Source organism: Oncorhynchus clarkii, chromosome 10, assembly GCF_045791955.1.
Source record: "Oncorhynchus clarkii lewisi isolate Uvic-CL-2024 chromosome 10, UVic_Ocla_1.0, whole genome shotgun sequence".
Lineage (NCBI taxonomy): Eukaryota > Metazoa > Chordata > Actinopteri > Salmoniformes > Salmonidae > Oncorhynchus > Oncorhynchus clarkii.
In genome coordinates, this window is record NC_092156.1 from 53,054,241 (window position 1) to 53,072,082 (window position 17,842).

General features: G+C 40.6%; 1 protein-coding gene across 1 annotated transcript in view; it reads right to left on the reverse strand.

Annotated features, from left to right (window-relative positions):
- Positions 1 to 17,842, reverse strand: part of LOC139419645 (EF-hand calcium-binding domain-containing protein 6) — a 73,061-nt gene that overhangs the window by 37,171 nt on the left and 18,048 nt on the right. Inside the window, exons 10-12 of the mRNA XM_071169630.1 lie at positions 15,392 to 15,502; positions 5,212 to 5,277; positions 1,595 to 1,705 (exon numbers count right to left, since the gene is read on the reverse strand). Of these exons, the coding sequence (XP_071025731.1) occupies positions 1,595 to 1,705; positions 5,212 to 5,277; positions 15,392 to 15,502 (288 nt within the window). The remainder of the gene's footprint in view (positions 1 to 1,594; positions 1,706 to 5,211; positions 5,278 to 15,391; positions 15,503 to 17,842) is intronic.

The window sequence follows — 17,842 nt, forward strand, 5'->3', positions numbered from 1 at the left end:
AACAGTATTGCACATTCATGTAGCCTATTTCGGCCAGCTAATAGCCTAGACTCCAATCAAGGAACATTATGGACTAAACGTTCAAATCTGAAGGATTATTTTTCTGTGACAATATAGGTCAAATTAAGAAGAAGGAAAACACACGACCAAGTAGTTTGTGATTCTTCGAGCCTAAAACACAGGGCAATGTAAAAATGCTGAATACTATGAATCAAAATCTACATTCAAGACATTACTTGGTGAAATAAAATAAATGTTTTGACTGGACTTCTGCAGTCTAAAAGGAATATTAAAACATTTGAAAATCAAAACAAATAATTGAGTGTGGAATAGTATTCTTAAAGTTGTCAATGTCAGCAATGTTTCAGGATGCAAACAAAAACAATAAGCTACAGCGGTGGGAATACAAACAATGTTTTTTTAATTTGTACAAAATATGTTTAAACATATATATTTTTAAATTCTATATGATTATCCTTTGAATTAAAATGTTTCACAGGAATGTAAAATACAAAACTGGTTCTGTTCCATATTCTATTATGAACCCCCCAAAAAGGAACCAAGCAAGAAGAGCAATATTAGTTTATTTTGAGGTTTGAAAGGTTATGGAGGATGATTACATATAAATGAACAGTACTGGACCATAAACCTCTCCATAAAACTTTACTGGCTACTATTGTACTTCATTTGACATTACTTTATGATTTTCTATGATTTTCCTAGGATTGATTCAAGACTGAGGATTTCTAAATGAGTGTGCAAGACCAATAACTAAAAGAGGATCTATGTTAGTTAATTGTAGAGCCTTAACCCTTTACTTCACCATTTGGATATAATAGTGGTTTAGGGCAGTAGTTCTCAACTGGTTTTGCCTCAGGACCCAAATTGAACCAGGTTGTCTCAGTCACAATCCAATATTCGCAGCGTGATTTTTTTTGTTGTTGCAAAAATGCAATCTGGAAACTTTGTTTAATCCTATATTGATAGTAAATGTACAAATGATATGACAAGGGAACAATAGTCCCACAATAGTCCCAGCTTTCCATTGTCAATAATTACATTTTGCCCATATTCTCGATGAAGAATGTTAAGCTCACTGCTTTGAGAGCACAAAATAGTTCAGAGAATAAATTATTTAAAATATAGGTTCAGCATCATTTATACACATTTTATACCTAGTCATTTAAGTTCCGACTGTAGTATTTGTACTCTTTTTACTCAGACACTCGCAACCCATTCAAAACCTCCCACAACCAAAATGTGGGTCCACCAGTTGAGAATCGCTGGTTTAGGGGAAGTTTACAACACGTGCCGAAAACGGAGACAGAGCTAATTAACAACAAATAAAAATAAATGGGTGAAGATGTCCTACATTTTAAAGCTGCATTCAGGGAGCAAAGTGGAGAGATTTCACTGAAGAGAGAGGACAAGAAAGTAAAAGAGAGAGAGAGTGAAAGAGTGAGAGAGAGAGAGAGAGAGAGAGAGAGAGAGAGAGAGAGAGAGAGAGAGAGAAAGGGGGAGGCAAGTTAACGCCAGTGAAGGGATGGTGGAGTGGTCAAGGAAAGAAGGGGTGGGGGTGAGTCGGGGAGATTACCTTGTGTCGAAAGCGGCCATGAAGACTGGGTACTGGACATTTCCGTCCTTGTCCAGGGGCAGCCTGTCCAGCAGCTGTTCAAACTCAGGTTCCGCGACCTCCAGGCCAAATCTAGAGAGGGTGTGTGTGTATGTGTGTGTCCAGAGGGGTTAACGGTGCAAGAAAAGGGTTTGAGGGGGGACAAAAGAGAGGCATTGGGTCAGAACAGAGGGTGGTCATCCGGCCCAGTCACTTAGCCATGGCCCACAATGCCCCTGAGCAGCCGCTGGTCATTAGCCCTCTGACAAGGCCCCCTCCTCGCCCCACACAGCAGGGTCAAGTGTCAGTCAGCTCTCTCTCCAGCCATCACATTGAGATGGACACATCCTCTCTCAATCAGAGGATTAATGGTGCACAACGATGTCACACACAAATATATGCTCATACACTCACACGCAGGCAGACACACACATATATACACACACAGACATGCAGTACACCTCAAACTAGTCAACCGGGGAAATACACATAGAGGCAAACTAACTTAGCACAGATTAATTTGGCATTTTCAAAACAACATATCTGGATGGTTGAGGGTTATATAGACGAAGACACCTTCATCCAGTCTACATGAGGAGGACATATACTGTTTTTTCCCCATCGCGTTGGTGCTATTTTCACAAGTATGTTGTGAATTTTCAAAACTATTTACAAAACTCCAAATTGGTAACACTTGTAACGCAGAAAGTTTTATGTTCAAAACCTTATTGTGCATTAATCTTTGTTTGGAGACATCACAACCATTGATCCAAAATATAAGTTTACTGTGGAATACCATGAGATCCTCGATTTAATCACCTAAACACAAATAATGATATCTTCTCAATTTAGTTATTTCAACAACCCGGGTTAATCCAATAGCAAGAAAATGAAAGGAACATGTTTCAAAATTGCCATTTGGATGTAATATGCTACAGTACTGTAAATTACAGTACGTTACACCGATTTCACATTTCCATCATTTTTATCCCATCAAAGGTGTTTCACAATCATTTAAGCAAACAATAAATGTATTGTTCAGATATAATTACAACATAGGTGTAATGTAATCAAATAAACAAATTAAACTAGAAATGGAAGTTTCAGTAGAAGCGTCGTGTGCTTGCTCATCTGGCTGAAATAATTAGTACTAATGATAGCGGAAGAAGTTTACATAGTGAGATAATTAAGCCTATATCTTTGAGATAACTTTCAGTAAAACCAATGCCTGTAAATGCTTAAAGTTTAAAAGGTATAGCCCAAAGGGCCATCCACACCAAGGATGATAACTATAATGATAACTATAATGACAAATGATCCATAACTATAAACGTTGGCGAGCATCCACACCAAGGATGATAACTATAATGATAACTATAATGACAAATGATCCATAACTATAAACGTTGGCGAGCATCCACACCAGCGGACCTTTACCATTTATCGTTCTGCAGTAGGCCTACACATGTCAGTCAACTGTCACCTGTCAGTTAACGCATCCTACTGTACGCTGTAGGCCTATTAACCCTCTGTTGCTCTGCTGTTGTGTTCGTTTCATGTTAATTCATTATAGCTGATTATAAATCCATAATTAAACATATATTATCACCTAAAAAAAATTGAAAGTCAATATATAAAAAATTAAAAAATAATAAAAAGAGTTCTTAACAGGGAGTGATTTTTTTCCCCCTCGCAGGTGTCGTCTCCTTCAGACATGAGCTCGTCGTCAGAGCAGATGTGTTAGATCTTTTTTTTTTTATCAACTTCTGTTCTTGTGAACATGACAAGTTTGAACTTCTATTTGCTATTTATGGCCTGTAGGCCTCATTGACCTGAGCTCATACAACTAGTTTTTTAGTTTAAAAAAAGCATAATGTATGGATTATTTTGACTATAACAAATACTCAGATGAAACATATTGTGCTATTTATCACAGACTACTTTGTGTCAAAGTTTAACAAGGACTCTCTCCTCCTCACTAGTGCCATGATCAAAGATATGATCAAGAGCCTCACATACAGTTATTGTTTGGTCATTGTGCTGCCACAGAATGAATTGTGAGCAAGACTTCAAAAAAAGCCTTGTATACTAGAGCTGCGAGAAAAGTTCTATATATTATTGAAAGAATGTTGAGATTGTTTGAGAGAATACCAACAGGTGTGTTTACCGTGGGGGAAAGATTCTATTGGGGAAGGTTCCCGTGGGGATTGCCATGGAAGCCAAGGGGAGTGAGGTGTGTGTGTGTGTGTGTGTGTGTGTGTGTGTGTGTGTGTGTGTGTGTGTGTGTGTGTGTGTGTGTGTGTGTGTGTGTGTGTGTGTGTGTGTGTGTGTGCTCAAACACACATGCATGTGGAGGTCTGGGAAAGGAAGTGTGTCCATCTGATGAATGGGCAAGTGCCTGAACTCAATTTTATTCACTAATTGTAGTCTCACCTGTTCATATCTAATGACCGGTCATTTTGACGGGAATACCACAGGTGTAAAACACCTAAAATGTAATGAAAGTCATCTAAATGTATTTTGTGTGTTCAGATGCCCTGTGTGGACAAAGTCATGGAACCTTACGACAATCAGATTAAATTAACTAAACTTTTCAGAGAGAAAACTTGTAAATCGGTGGTAAACACAGACCATTCAGTGCTTCAGGTTATGTTCATTGTCATAGTGACAACTGCAAATAATTATTCAATGTACATGTAATGATTTTTTTCTTAACTCAATAAATGTATCAAATCAACAACAAACGCTGTTTAGCCATCTTTTACATTATGTCATCATGATTTCCATTTTTCTAATGATTGTCAATTCGTTTGGTTCTTCTTTTTCGCTGTGCTTTCTCTCTGTCTGTCCCTGCATTAATGCTACAATGTTCTCATCCCTTGCCAAAGTGATCACACTAACGCTCCTTAACTTTCCCCGACAGTTCGTTTGGCCTAGGCCTATTTTACATTCAGCAAGCCTGCTTCTCGCCACGAAAAGGCGAGTAGGTCTAATATAAAAAAGGCTAAAAAGATATGTCCTATAGCTTTTGTAGCCTATAGATTTTCCTCGGATTTCACGTGAAGAGGAATTAGCGGAGAGGCTTGCGTTGCCTATAGCCTATAGTGCGCACAGGAACAGCTGGAAGAGAGAGGCTACAGATGTGTAATCGAAGTAAGATGCTAAATATCAGCTACATATTAGGCCATTCATTAGATGAATAGTGGAAATGAATAGTGAATTTAAAAATAAATAAAAAATAATGAAATGACATGGATTTCCCAGGTGGCACGGCACTCCAGTGTTTGCAAAAATGCAATCTGCAATGCAAACTACAAAATGCAATGCAAACTACAGATCCGGGCTCGATCCCGGACTGTGTCGCAGCTGGCCTCGACCGGGAGACCCATGAGGAGAAGCACAATTGGCCAAGAAAATAGTAAAAATAAAGAAAAATCCTGGAATGAGTAGCTGTATCCAAACTTTTGACTGGTACTGTGTGTGAAACAACAATGCGCTTCAAATTAAATTAGCTGGACAATCCAAGGATGTTCTAAAAATGGCATCTCAATTACAACAAAGTCAAAACATACGAGAGGAACAGGAGAGGGACAAAATACCTGCTCTCAATCGCTGCTCGAAACTCCTCCTGGCTCACCACCCTCCTGTGGCATTTATCAATGCTCCTGTAGGAGAGACAAAACACCTCAATAAGACCAGGACAAATGTTAATGTGACAGATGTATTATTTCACTGACCTCCATGTTGAATTCCACTCAACATTTGTGCCAAGTACAAATGTATTCACAGTTCACAGTTCAAAATAATCACAAACGTTTGGGACTGGGTCAGTTAAGTTTTTTTTTTAGCATTAGGACAGCTTGGGCTTTGAGTTTGGAGAGGTTGTTTGAGTTTGGAGAGGTTGTTTTCTATTCAAAAGCAGCAAGGACAAGCTGACATAGGCTGGTTCATTTCCTGAAGTGAAGAGGTACTATACACTTTAAGGGCTTGATCTTAATGAGGTATGACTATGGTAAAATGTAGGAGTTTATGACCTCTGACCAGGCAAAAGACTGCGTGTGACCCCAATCATATTGAGACACGAAATGTAGAGAAAGGTAGTGGAAAGGGGTAAAGAGGGGGCCTGGTTCACTAAAACACAGCACTGAGAGAAAGAGCAGAGATGGTATCTATGATGATATCTATATTCACCCCTGCACAGAAGGGCTAGAATCAAAGCCTCATTCTCAAAACACTTCTACACTGAGTATACCAAACATTAAGAACACCTTACTAATATTGAGTTGCACCCCCCTTGCCCTCAGGACAGCCGCAATTCGTCCAGGCATGGACTCTAGAACGTGTCGAAAGCGTTTCACAGGGATAATGGCCCATGTTGATTCCAATGCTTCCCACAGTTGTATCAAGTTGGCTGGATGTCCTTTGAGGGGTGGGCCATTCTTGATACACACTGGAAACTGTTGAGTGTGCAAAACCCAGCAGCGTTGCAGTTCTTGACACAAAACGGTGCTCCTGGCACCTACCATACCCTGTTCAAAGGCACTTAAATATTGTCTCTTCCCCATTCTCCCTCTGAATGGCACACATACACAATCCATGTCTCAATTGTCTCAAGGTTTAGAAATCCTTCTTTATTGACCTGTCTTCTCCCCTTCATCTACACTGTTTGAAGTTGATTTAACAAGTGACATCAATAAGGTATCATATCTTTCACCTGGATTCAACTGGTTAGGCTATGTCATGGAAAGAGCAGGTGTTCTTAATGTTTTGTATACTCAGTGCATATCTGAAACTATAAAATGTATCGCTTTCCCCATTATGTTCTGTTGAATGAACTTTTGGAAAGCACATTGAAAGAGAGTGAGACAGAGAGAGAAATAAAGAAAGACAGGAACCAACTGAGATGACCATACACTATCTATACAAAGTATGTGGACACCCCTTCGAATTAGTGGATTCGGCTATTTCAGCCACACCCGTTGCTGACAGGTGTATTAAACATGGCATCGTCATAGGATGCCACCTTTCCAGCAAGTCAGTTTGTCATATTTTGCCCTGCTAGAGTTACCCCAGCCAATTGTAAGTGCTGATATTGTGAAGTGTAAATGTCTAAGAGCAGCAAAGGCTCAGCTGCGAAGTGGTGGGTCACAATGGGCCTACCTAGTACTGAAACTCGTAAAAAAAATGTGCCTGTCCTCGGGCGGCAGGTTAGCCTAGTGGTTAGAGCATTGGTCTAGTAACTGAAAGGTTGCAAGTTCAAATCCCCCAGCTGAAAAGGTACAAATCTGTAGTTCTGCCCGTGAACAAGGCAGTTAACCCACTGTTCCTAGGCCGTCATTGAAAATAAGAATTTGTTCTTAATTGACTTGCCTAGTTAAATAAAGGTAAATAAAAATGTTTTTAAAAAGATAATTTCTTAACTCACTAGCGAGTTCCAAACTGCCTCTGAAAGCAATGCCAGCACAAGAACTGTTCGTCGGGAGCTTCATGAAATGGGTTACCTTGGCCGAGCTGCCGCACACATAAGCCTAAGATCACCAAGTGCAATGCCAAGTGTTGGCTGGAGTGGTGTAAAATTCACCGCCATTGGACTCTGGAGCAGTGGAAGTGCGTTCTCTGGAGTGATGAATTACGCTTCACCATCTGGCAGTCCGACGGACGAATCTGGGTTTGGCGGATGCCAGGAGAACGCTACCTGCCCCAAATTTATAGTGCCAACTATAAAGTTTGGTGGAGGGGGAATAATGGTCTGGGGCTAAGACTGTTGCGGTGATCGTATTAAGGCCACACCAGCGGTCAAGAGTCATGAAGGCAGTCATATTCCATGTGACCGTTTTGTCACCATAATGAGGCTTCTCCAAACTATGATGCTGCTGATGGTCATTAGTAGCCTACCAAACTTGCTAACTGCCTGGTAGTCAGCACTCTATTGTCCCTTTAGTCTAATCGCTCTGACATCAATGAAAATATGCTCGAAAATCAAACACTTCATGAGAGCCTATGAGCTCATGTTGCGCAACATTCCTATAGGCTATACAATTGATGGCCTCTGCTAAAAAAAGGAGGATCCCATCAGCTTTCTATAGGCTAGTCCTACTATATTTATTTCTCAACTTTCTTAATATTAAGCACATTGTTTATCTTTACAACAGGAGTATAGCCTACCTGGCTGGCATGAAAATGTACCACAGGAAAAGTGTTCTCCATTCACTTTTAAAGTGCATAGATAAAATCTATTTTTCCCGCTGCCCCTGTAGTCTGATGGATGACAATATTAGCCTATCACTGAATGATGCCTAGCTTAAGAGACTAGCATTTTACGAATCATAGTTGCACACCTCATGTAGCCTAGCCCATATGCATATATGTTTTGATAAGGTTTGTATCACAACTAAAGTAGCCAAATAACGTTAATCCTCTTTACAAGGGGTTTAGAGCCTAACTGGCAGACATAAACAGCGTGTGAGTTTCAAGTTTGGGGAATATAATTTTCACCATAAAAATGCTCCTTTATAATAAAAGCATTACATACATAATCGCATTTGCAGTCACTTTTGATAATGGTGTTTTCCCGCTAATGGAACATTTGCCCTTATAGTCCACTGCCATGTGCGCATTGCTGCGCTTATAATAGAGAAATAGCCTAATAGTTTATCAACATTTTAAGATAAAAGTTCTGATCTGTTACGTCAGCCACATTGCGTAAAAATGTTTTTGATGCTAGTGGTTGTATTAATATGTAGTAATATGTTTCCAATATTTATTTCCTGCACAGAATATAATTGGTTGACTTTTGTACTATGGACAGTTCTTCCAATATCTTCAATATGCACCTCAGAATTGGGTAAAGACGCACGCAGTATAGTCCCAGTGCCTTCTCCACTGACCACACTGTCTTCCCCTAACGCTAGCTGCAACACAGGCATCCCCGATATGTCTGTCTTCACTTGTAGCCTGTGAGAAAGACCAGATCACTTGATGGAGAGCCATGTGAATGAGAGGTGCTTAAAAGCATGCAGCACTCAAGGAGAAGGGCACAACACAGCAAGGGCAAAACGGCCACTGGCTGCAAAAGGTATGGATTGTTTTGGGGTGCATTATGGCCACAAAGGGGATACCGCCGTGAAATTTAAGGCATTATCAAATGCTTGTCAAATTGTGAATGAGAGACTAATGAAGTGTGTACAGCCTGCGCAAAAACAAAGCAGAGCTCATGCCTTTCAAGCGACTTTAAAAAAAATATCAATAGAGTGGCATCATGCAGCCTTACAATGTATTGAAAATCAAAACATATAGCCCAACGATTGTAGAATCACTAAATTAATAACTCTAAATTAAGCATATAGGAGTACCTATTTCTTTGTTAACTGCTCAACACAAAATAGCTGAATTCGTAGTTTTCTTAGGAACTTCGTAAATATCTTTCTTAATAACTACATAAGTATCTTCTTATGTTGCATTGACATTAGTGACGTGCTTGAAACCAATAAATAAGCCTATGTGACAGGGATGATCGGATTTGGTTATTTTGTTATTTTTCACACATTATAGACATCAGACTAGCTATATCAAAATCAAAAATGGATGACCAGAAAAAGAGATTAAAGTGATGGTGGATGAAAGAAACCCAGCAAAAAAAGAAACATCCCTTTCTCAGGACCCTGTCTTTAAAAGATAATTCGTAAAAATCCAAATAACTTCACAGATCTTCATTGTAAAGGGTTTAAACACGGTTTCCCATGCTTGTTCAATGAACCATAAACAATTAATGAACATGCACCTGTGGAACGGTCGTTTACAGTTTACAGATGGTAGACAATTAAGGTCAAAGTTGTGAAAACTTAGGACACTAAAGAGGCCTTTCTACTGACTCTGAAAAACACCAAAAGAAAGATGCCCAGGGTCCCTGCTCATCTGCGGGAACATGCTGCAAGGAGGCATGAGGACTGCAGATGTGGCTAGGGCAATAAATTGCAATGTCCGCACTGTGAGACGCCTAAGACAGCGTTACAGGGAGACAGGACGGACAGCTGATCGTCCTCGCAGTGGCAGACCACGTGTAACAACACCTGCACAGGATCGGTACATCCGAACATCACACCTGCGGGACAGGTACAGGATGCCAACAACAACTGCCCGAGTTACACCAGGAACGCACAATCCCTCCATCAGTGCTCAGACTGCCCGGAAGATGCTGAGAGAGGCTGGACTGAGGGCTTGTAGGCCTGTTGTAAGGCAGGTCCTCACCAGACATCACTGGCAACAATGTTGCCTATGAACACAAACCCACCATCGCTGGACCAGACAGGACTAGCAAAAAGTGCTCTTCACTGACGAGTCGCGGTTTTGTCTCACCAGGGGTGATGGTCAGATTTGTGTTTATCGTCGAAGGAATGAGCATTACATCGAGGCCTGTACTCTGGAGCGGGATCGATTTTGGAGGTGGAGGGTCCGTCATGGTCTGGGGCGGGGTGTGTCACAGCATCATCGGACTGAGCTTGTTGTCATTACAGGCAATCTCAACCCTGTGTGTTACAGGGAAGACATTCTCCTCCCTCATTGTGGTACCCTTCCTGCAGGCTCATCTGACATGACCCTCCAGCATGACAATGTCACCAGCCATACTGCTTGTTCTGTGCATGATTTTCTGCAAGACAAGAATGTCAGTGTTATGCCATGGCCAGCGAAGAGCCAGCATCTCAATCCCATTGAACACGTCTGGGAGCTGTTGGATCGGAGAGTGAGGGCTAGGGCTATTCCCCCCAGATATGTCCGGGAACTTGCAGGTTCCTTGGTGGAATAGTGGGGTAACATCTCACAGCAAGAACTGGCATATTTGGTGCAGTCCATGAGGAGGAGATGCACTGCAGTACTTAAACTTCTTATGGCTGCAGGGGCATTATTGAGCAGCTTGGATGAAAGGTGCCCAGAGGTGCCCAGAGTAAATGGCCTGCTCCTCAGTCCCAGTTGCTAATATATGCATATTAGTATTAATATTGGATAGAAAACACTCTGAAGATTCTAAAACTGTTTGAATGATGTCTGTGAGTATAACAGAACTCATATGGCAGGCAAAAACCTGAGAAGAAATCCAAACCGGAAGTGAGAAATCTGAGGTTGGTAGATTTTCAACCTAGCCCCTATTGAATTCACAGTGGGATATGGATGAAGTTGCACTTCCTAGGGCTTCCACTAGATGTCAACCGTCTTTAGAAACTTGAATGAGGCTTCTACTGTGATGTGGGGCTGAATAAGAGCTGAATAAGTCATGTTACTGGCAGAGAGCCATTTCCTGGTCATGCGCATTTCACATAATAGCGACCTGCGTTCCATGGCTTCTCTAAACACAAAGCAATTCTCCGGTTGGAACATTAGTGAAGATTTATGATAAAAACATTCTAAAGATTGAATCTATACTTAGTTTGAAATGTTTCTACGACCTGTAATATAACTTTTTGTCCGACGTTATGCCTGACCTGCATGAGCGTTTGGATATGTGTACGGAAAAAAAAGTAGCTACTTGGACATAAATAATGGACATTATCGAACAAATCAAACATTTATTGTGGAACTGCGATTCCTGGGAGTGCATTCTGATGAAGATCATCAAAGGTAAGGGAATATTTGTAATGTAATTTCTGATTTCTGTTGACTCCAACATGGCGGATAATTATATTTGTTTTCTGAGCGCCATCTCAGATTATTGCATGGTTTGCTTTCTCCGTAAAGTTTTTTAAAAATCTGACATAGCGGTTGCATTAAGGAGAGGTATATATATATATTGTATATATTTCCATGTCTAACACTTGAATTTTCATTGACATTTATAATGAGTATTTCTGTAAAATGATGTGGCTCTCTGCAATATCACCGGATGTTTTTGGAACTAGTGAACGTAACGCTCCAATGTATACTGAGATTTTTTTATATAATATGAACTTTATCAAACAAAACATATACAGTGCCTTGCGAAAGTATTCGGCCCCCTTGAACTTTGCGACCTTTTGCCACATTTCAGGCTTCAAACATAAAGATATAAAACTGTATTTTTTTGTGAAGAATCAACAACAAGTGGGACACAATCATGAAGTGGAACGACATTTATTGGATATTTCAAACTTTTTTAGCAAATCAAAAACTGAAAAATTGGGTGTGCAAAATTATTCAGCCCCCTTAAGTTAATACTTTGTAGCGCCACCTTTTGCTGCGATTACAGCTGTAAGTCGCTTGGGGTATGTCTCTATCAGTTTTGCACATCGAGAGACTGAAATTGTTTCCCATTCCTCCTTGCAAAACAGCTCGAGCTCAGTGAGGTTGGATGGAGAGCATTTGTGAACAGCAGTTTTCAGTTCTTTCCACAGATTCTCGATTGGATTCAGGTCTGGACTTTGACTTGGCCATTCTAACACCTGGATATGTTTATTTTTGAACCATTCCATTGTAGATTTTGCTTTATGTTTTGGATCATTGTCTTGTTGGAAGACTAATCTCCGTCCCAGTCTCAGGTCTTTTGCAGACTCCATCAGGTTTTCTTCCAGAATGGTCCTGTATTTGGCTCCATCCATCTTCCCATCAATTTTAACCATCTTCCCTGTCCCTGCTGAAGAAAAGCAGGCCCAAACCATGATGCTGCCACCACCATGTTTGACAGTGGGGATGGTGTGTTCGCTGTGTTGCTTTTACGCCAAACATAACGTTTTGCATTGTTGCCAAAAAGTTCAATTTTGGTTTCATCTGACCAGAGCACCTTCTTCCACATGTTTGGTGTGTCTCCCAGGTGGCTTGTGGCAAACTTTAAATGACACTTTTTATGGATATCTTTAAGAAATGGCTTTCTTCTTGCCACTCTTCCATAAAGGCCAGATTTGTGCAATATATGACTGATTGTTGTCCTATGGACAGAGTCTCCCACCTCAGCTGTAGATCTCTGCAGTTCATCCAGAGTGATCATGGGCCTCTTGGCTGCATCTCTGATCAGTCTTCTCCTTGTATGAGCTGAAAGTTTAGAGGGACGGCCAGGTCTTGGTAGATTTGCAGTGGTCTGATACTCCTTCAATTTCAATATTATCGCTTGCACAGTGCTCCTTGTGATGTTTAAAGCTTGGGAAATCTTTTTGTATCCAAATCCGGCTTTAAACTTCTTCACAACAGTATCTCGGACCTGCCTGGTGTGTTCCTTGTTCTTCATGATGCTCTCTGCGCTTTTAACGGACCTCTGAGACTATCACAGTGCAGGTGCATTTATACGGAGACTTGATTACACACAGGTGGATTGTATTTATCATCATTAGTCATTTAGGTCAACATTGGATCATTCAGAGATCCTCACTGAACTTCTGGAGAGAGTTTGCTGCACTGAAAGTAAAGGAGCTGAATAATTTTGCACGCCCAATTTTTCAGTTTTTGATTTGTTAAAAAAGTTTTAAATATCCAATAAATGTCGTTCCACTTCATGATTGTGTCCCACTTGTTGTTGATTCTTCACAAAAAAATACAGTTTTATATCTATATGTTTGAAGCCTGAAACGTGGCAAAAGGTCGCAAAGTTCAAGGGGGCCGAATACTTTCGCAAGGCACTGTATGTATTGTGTAACATGAAGTCCTATGAGTGTCTTTTGATGAAGATCATCAAAGGTTAGTGATACATTTTATCTCTATTTGTGCTTTTTGTGACTCCTCTCTTTGTCTGGAAAAATGGCTGTGTCTTTCTGTGGCTTGGTAGTGACCTAACATAATCATTTGTGATGCTTTCGACTGTAAAGCCTGGGATTAACAACAAGATTACCTTTAAAACGGTATAAGATACTTGTATGTTTGAGGAGTTTTAATTATGAGGTTTCTGTTGTTTTGAATTTGGCGCCCTGCACTTTCACTGGCTGTTGTCATATCGATCCCGTTAACGGGATTGCAGCCCTAAGTTAATGCATCTGGTGGCCACACCAGATACTGACGGTTACTTTTTATTTTGACCCCCCTTTGTTCAGGGACACATTATCCCATTTTTGTTAGTCACATGTCTGTGGAACTTGTTCGATTTATGTCTCAGTTGTTGAATCTTGTTATGTTCATACAAATATTACACTTGTTAAGTTTGCTGAAAATAAACACAGTTGACAGCGAGAGGACGTTTCTTTTTTTGCGGAGTTTAGCACCCAGGAAAAGGTTGCTGTTGGGGAGACTTGATAACTGCGGGGTCACTGCAGAGACCAAAAAGAAAGAATGGGCGAGAGTGGCCAAGTCTCTGTCTCTGTCTCTGCCGTTGGGAGTATGGCAAGAGACAGTGACACCGTAAAAAATAAGTGGTCCGACATCAAGTTGGCTGCTAAGAAGAAGGGAGCTGAGAGACCATTCATGTGGACGAGCTGGAGGAGAGGGTGTCGTCCATCATAGACCGGTAAGTTAATTAGCTACGTTAGCTAGCTAAAGCGTAAAGACATTATAGCCAACATAGCCAACGACGTAAATGTTAGCTAAGCTAGCCAAGTTCTTCTTTGCAAATTGACAAGATAGCGCTAGCTTTTTACGCTTCTAGAATATTGTAATATATTGTAAATTACTAGCTAGCTAGATAATGCATGTTTAATTTGTATTCTTGCTGTATTTAAATATCCGGTAGCCAACTCTGTCTGTGGGGCAAGAAAACATTTATGGTTACAAAAGTATCCATTCGTCTCAAGACAAGGGTTTAGCTGTCCTAAAGTTAAGTACATTTCCAAGAAGAAATTATAAAGCATTATTTCATGAATCCCATTCCTTCTTTACTTATTTCTTAGGACGAAACTTAGGAAAAACCTTGTTAAGAACATTTCCAATAACTTTATTGAGGAATGGCAATGTTTCTTAACTTTCTTCTTAAGACTATAGTTAAGGAAAAAATGTCACTTAAGAAGGAATTTCTTCTTAAGAAGGTTTTGTGAATACTGCCCCAGAGTATGCTATTCTGTACTTCTGAAATAGAATACATTTTCTTTATATCATGCTTCTTTAAACCTGTCTAAAATAAATAACGGATTTATTGTGAAGGTGTAGGCTATATTGCATGGATTTATTAGACTTTTTAAAATGTAGATGTTCCAAAGGTCTGCATCAGTGGCTTGTAAGCTATGTGTGGAAGTATCCAGATGCTAAATTTGTTTATATTAATTAACTGTCAATTACCGTGAGACCAACAGTTATTTGCTTGAAAATCACCAGCTGACGAACATTTGTGACAGCCACAACCCTACCTGGGGCTGTTTTTCATGGGTCGGGCTAGGCCCTGTAGTTCCAGTGAAGGGAAAGCTTAACGCTAAAGCATACAATGACATTCTAGACAATTCTATGCTTCCAACTTTGTGGCAATAGTTTGGGGAAGGCCTTTTCCTGTTTCAGCATGATAATGCCCCTGTGCACAAAGCGAGGTCCATACAGAAATGGTTTGTTGAGATCAGTGTGGAAGAACTTGACTGGCTTGACTGATTGAGCCCTGACCTAAACCCCAACGGACACCTTTGGGATGAATGACTGCAAGCCAGGCCTAATCGTCCAACATCAGTGCCTGAACTCACTAATGCTCTTGTGACTGAATGGTCCCTGCGGCAATGTTCCAACATCAATTGAAAGGCCTTCCCAGAAGACTGGAGGCTGTTATAACAGCAAACTCCATATTAATGTCCATGATTTTGGAATGAGATGTTCAATGAGCAGGTATCCACGTACCTTTAGTCATGTAGTGTATCTAGCTGCTACAATATGCTCATATTTGCTATTTGTTGAGTCACCATGTGACTCTATACTTACTGAAACATTTCTAACAGAGCGAGGTACTCTGACTGGAAGAGTCGAGCCAGTTTAGCCTCCACCATGGTGACTGTGGACGCATGGCTGATGCTCCCCTGGATATGGTGAAACCTGTGTTAAAAAGAAGACATTGGCCTTGTCCGAATACCCGTTCTTGCATAAACAGTAGGCATTTTGGTTCTGCAAAAACATTAAGTTTTATAGTATATGACATTTAAAAAATGTAATACCGGTATGCTTTGTGTTTGAAAACAGCTTGATAATCAGAGAAGGTGACACACTGTACCAAAATGAACGAATGGAGTGCCTGGATACAGCACTTAGCCGTCGTATAATATATGACAGCTAAGTGCTGTATCCAGGCACTCCTCTTTGCCATATACTACCACAAACCTCCAGGTGCCTTATTGGTTTTATAAACTGGTTACGGACATAAAAATAACAGTATAGAAGTACTTTTGCATCATAACCGTGGTATATTGTCTGATATACACACAGCTGAATTTTTTCTTTCTTTCAGCCAATCAGCAACCAGGACCCAAACTACCCAGTTTATGATATGGGATATACAATATGATATCCAATATGATGCGGTACACGATGCAATATTCAACACAATATAGTGGGCACACTAGTTACAGGACTAAGACAAAAACAACATCATTTGACACATGTTCATGGCATACAACACATCTTAACACACATAACTTCAATACATCTCGTCATATACAGAGTTGTTCTCTATGCATCATCACTAGTTCCCACTGTTCAGCCTGATGGCTGTACTCAAATCCAGCATAAAGGCACACCTGCAGGGTTAATGTGCCAATGAAACATGATGACAAACTATACTGAACAAAAATATAAATGCAATGTAAAGTTTTGGTCCCATGTTTTATGAGCTGAAATAAAATATTCCAGAAATGTTCCATATGCACAAAAAGCTTATGTCTCTCAAATGTTGTACACAAATTTGTTTGCATCCCTGTTAGTGAGCATGTATCCTTTGCCAAAATAATCCATCCACCTGACAGGTGTGGCATATCAAGAAGCTGATCATTACAGAGGTGCACCTTGTGCTGGGGACAATAAAAGGCCACTATGAAATGTGCAGTTTTGTCACACAACACAATGCCATAGATGTCTCATGTTTTGAGGGAGCATGCAATTTACATGCTAACCGCATGAATGTCCATCAGAGCTGTTGCCAGATAATTGAATATTAATTTATCTACCATAAGTCTTCTCCAACGTAATTTTTGAGAATTTGCCACTATGTCCAACCAGACCGACAACCGCAGACCACTTGTAACCACGCCAGCCCGGGACCTCCACATCATCTGACACCAGCCTCCCAGACAGCTGATGAAACTGTGGGTTTGCATAATCAAATAATTTCTGTACAAACTGTTAGAAACCATCTCATGAAAACTAATCTGCGTTCTCGTCATCATCACCAGGGTCTTGGCCTGACTGCAGTTTGGCATCGTAACTGACTTCAGTGGGCAAACAATCACCTTTGATGGCCACTGGCACGCTGGAGAAGTAAGCTCTTCACGGGTTTAAATTCCGGTTTCAACTGTAGATTTTTTTTTTTTTATTTTACCTTTATTTAACCAGGCAAGTCAGTTAAGAACAAATTCTTATTTTCAATGACGGCCTGGGAACAGTGGGTTAACTGCCTGTTCAGGGGCAGAACGACAGATTTGTACCTTGTCAGCTCGGGGGTTTGAACTCGCAACCTTCCGGTTACTAGTCCAACGCTCTAACCACTAGGCTACCCTGCCGCCCCAGATGGTGTCGTGTGGGTGAGTGGTTTGCTGATGTCAACGTTGCGACTAGGGGACAAATCTGCCGATGTTCTCTTGAGCAAGGCACTTAACCCTAATTGCACCTGTAAGTTGCTCTGGGTAAGAGTGTCTGCTAAATGACTAAAATGTAAATAAGTTACGGACAACAAACACAATTGCCTTTTATCGATGGCAATTTGATTGGACAGCGATACCATGACGAATGGGCCATCATATAAATGGCCCATTGTCATGCCATTTATATGTCGCCATCACCTCATGTTTCAGCATGATAATGCAAAGATCTGTACACATTTCCTGGAAGCTGAAAATGTCCGGACCACTATCACAGGCCCCTATCAACAGCCTGATCAACTCTATGTGTAGTAGATGCGTCACACTGCATAAGGCAAATGGTGGTCACACAATATATATTTCCGTATATGAACTGTAGCTCAGAAACATTTTTGAAATTGTTGCATGTTGCATTTATGTTTCTATTCAATGTACTTGTGCTGTGACCATAGATCCCTAACTCCAGTTTACAGGTTTCAACAACCCAACGTAAATACCCCAAAGCCCAAAGTACACAATGATACGTAAAACCCACCCATCAAGTCCTGTTCGCAAGTCTTATGTCAAGCAGCCCCTCAAACACACA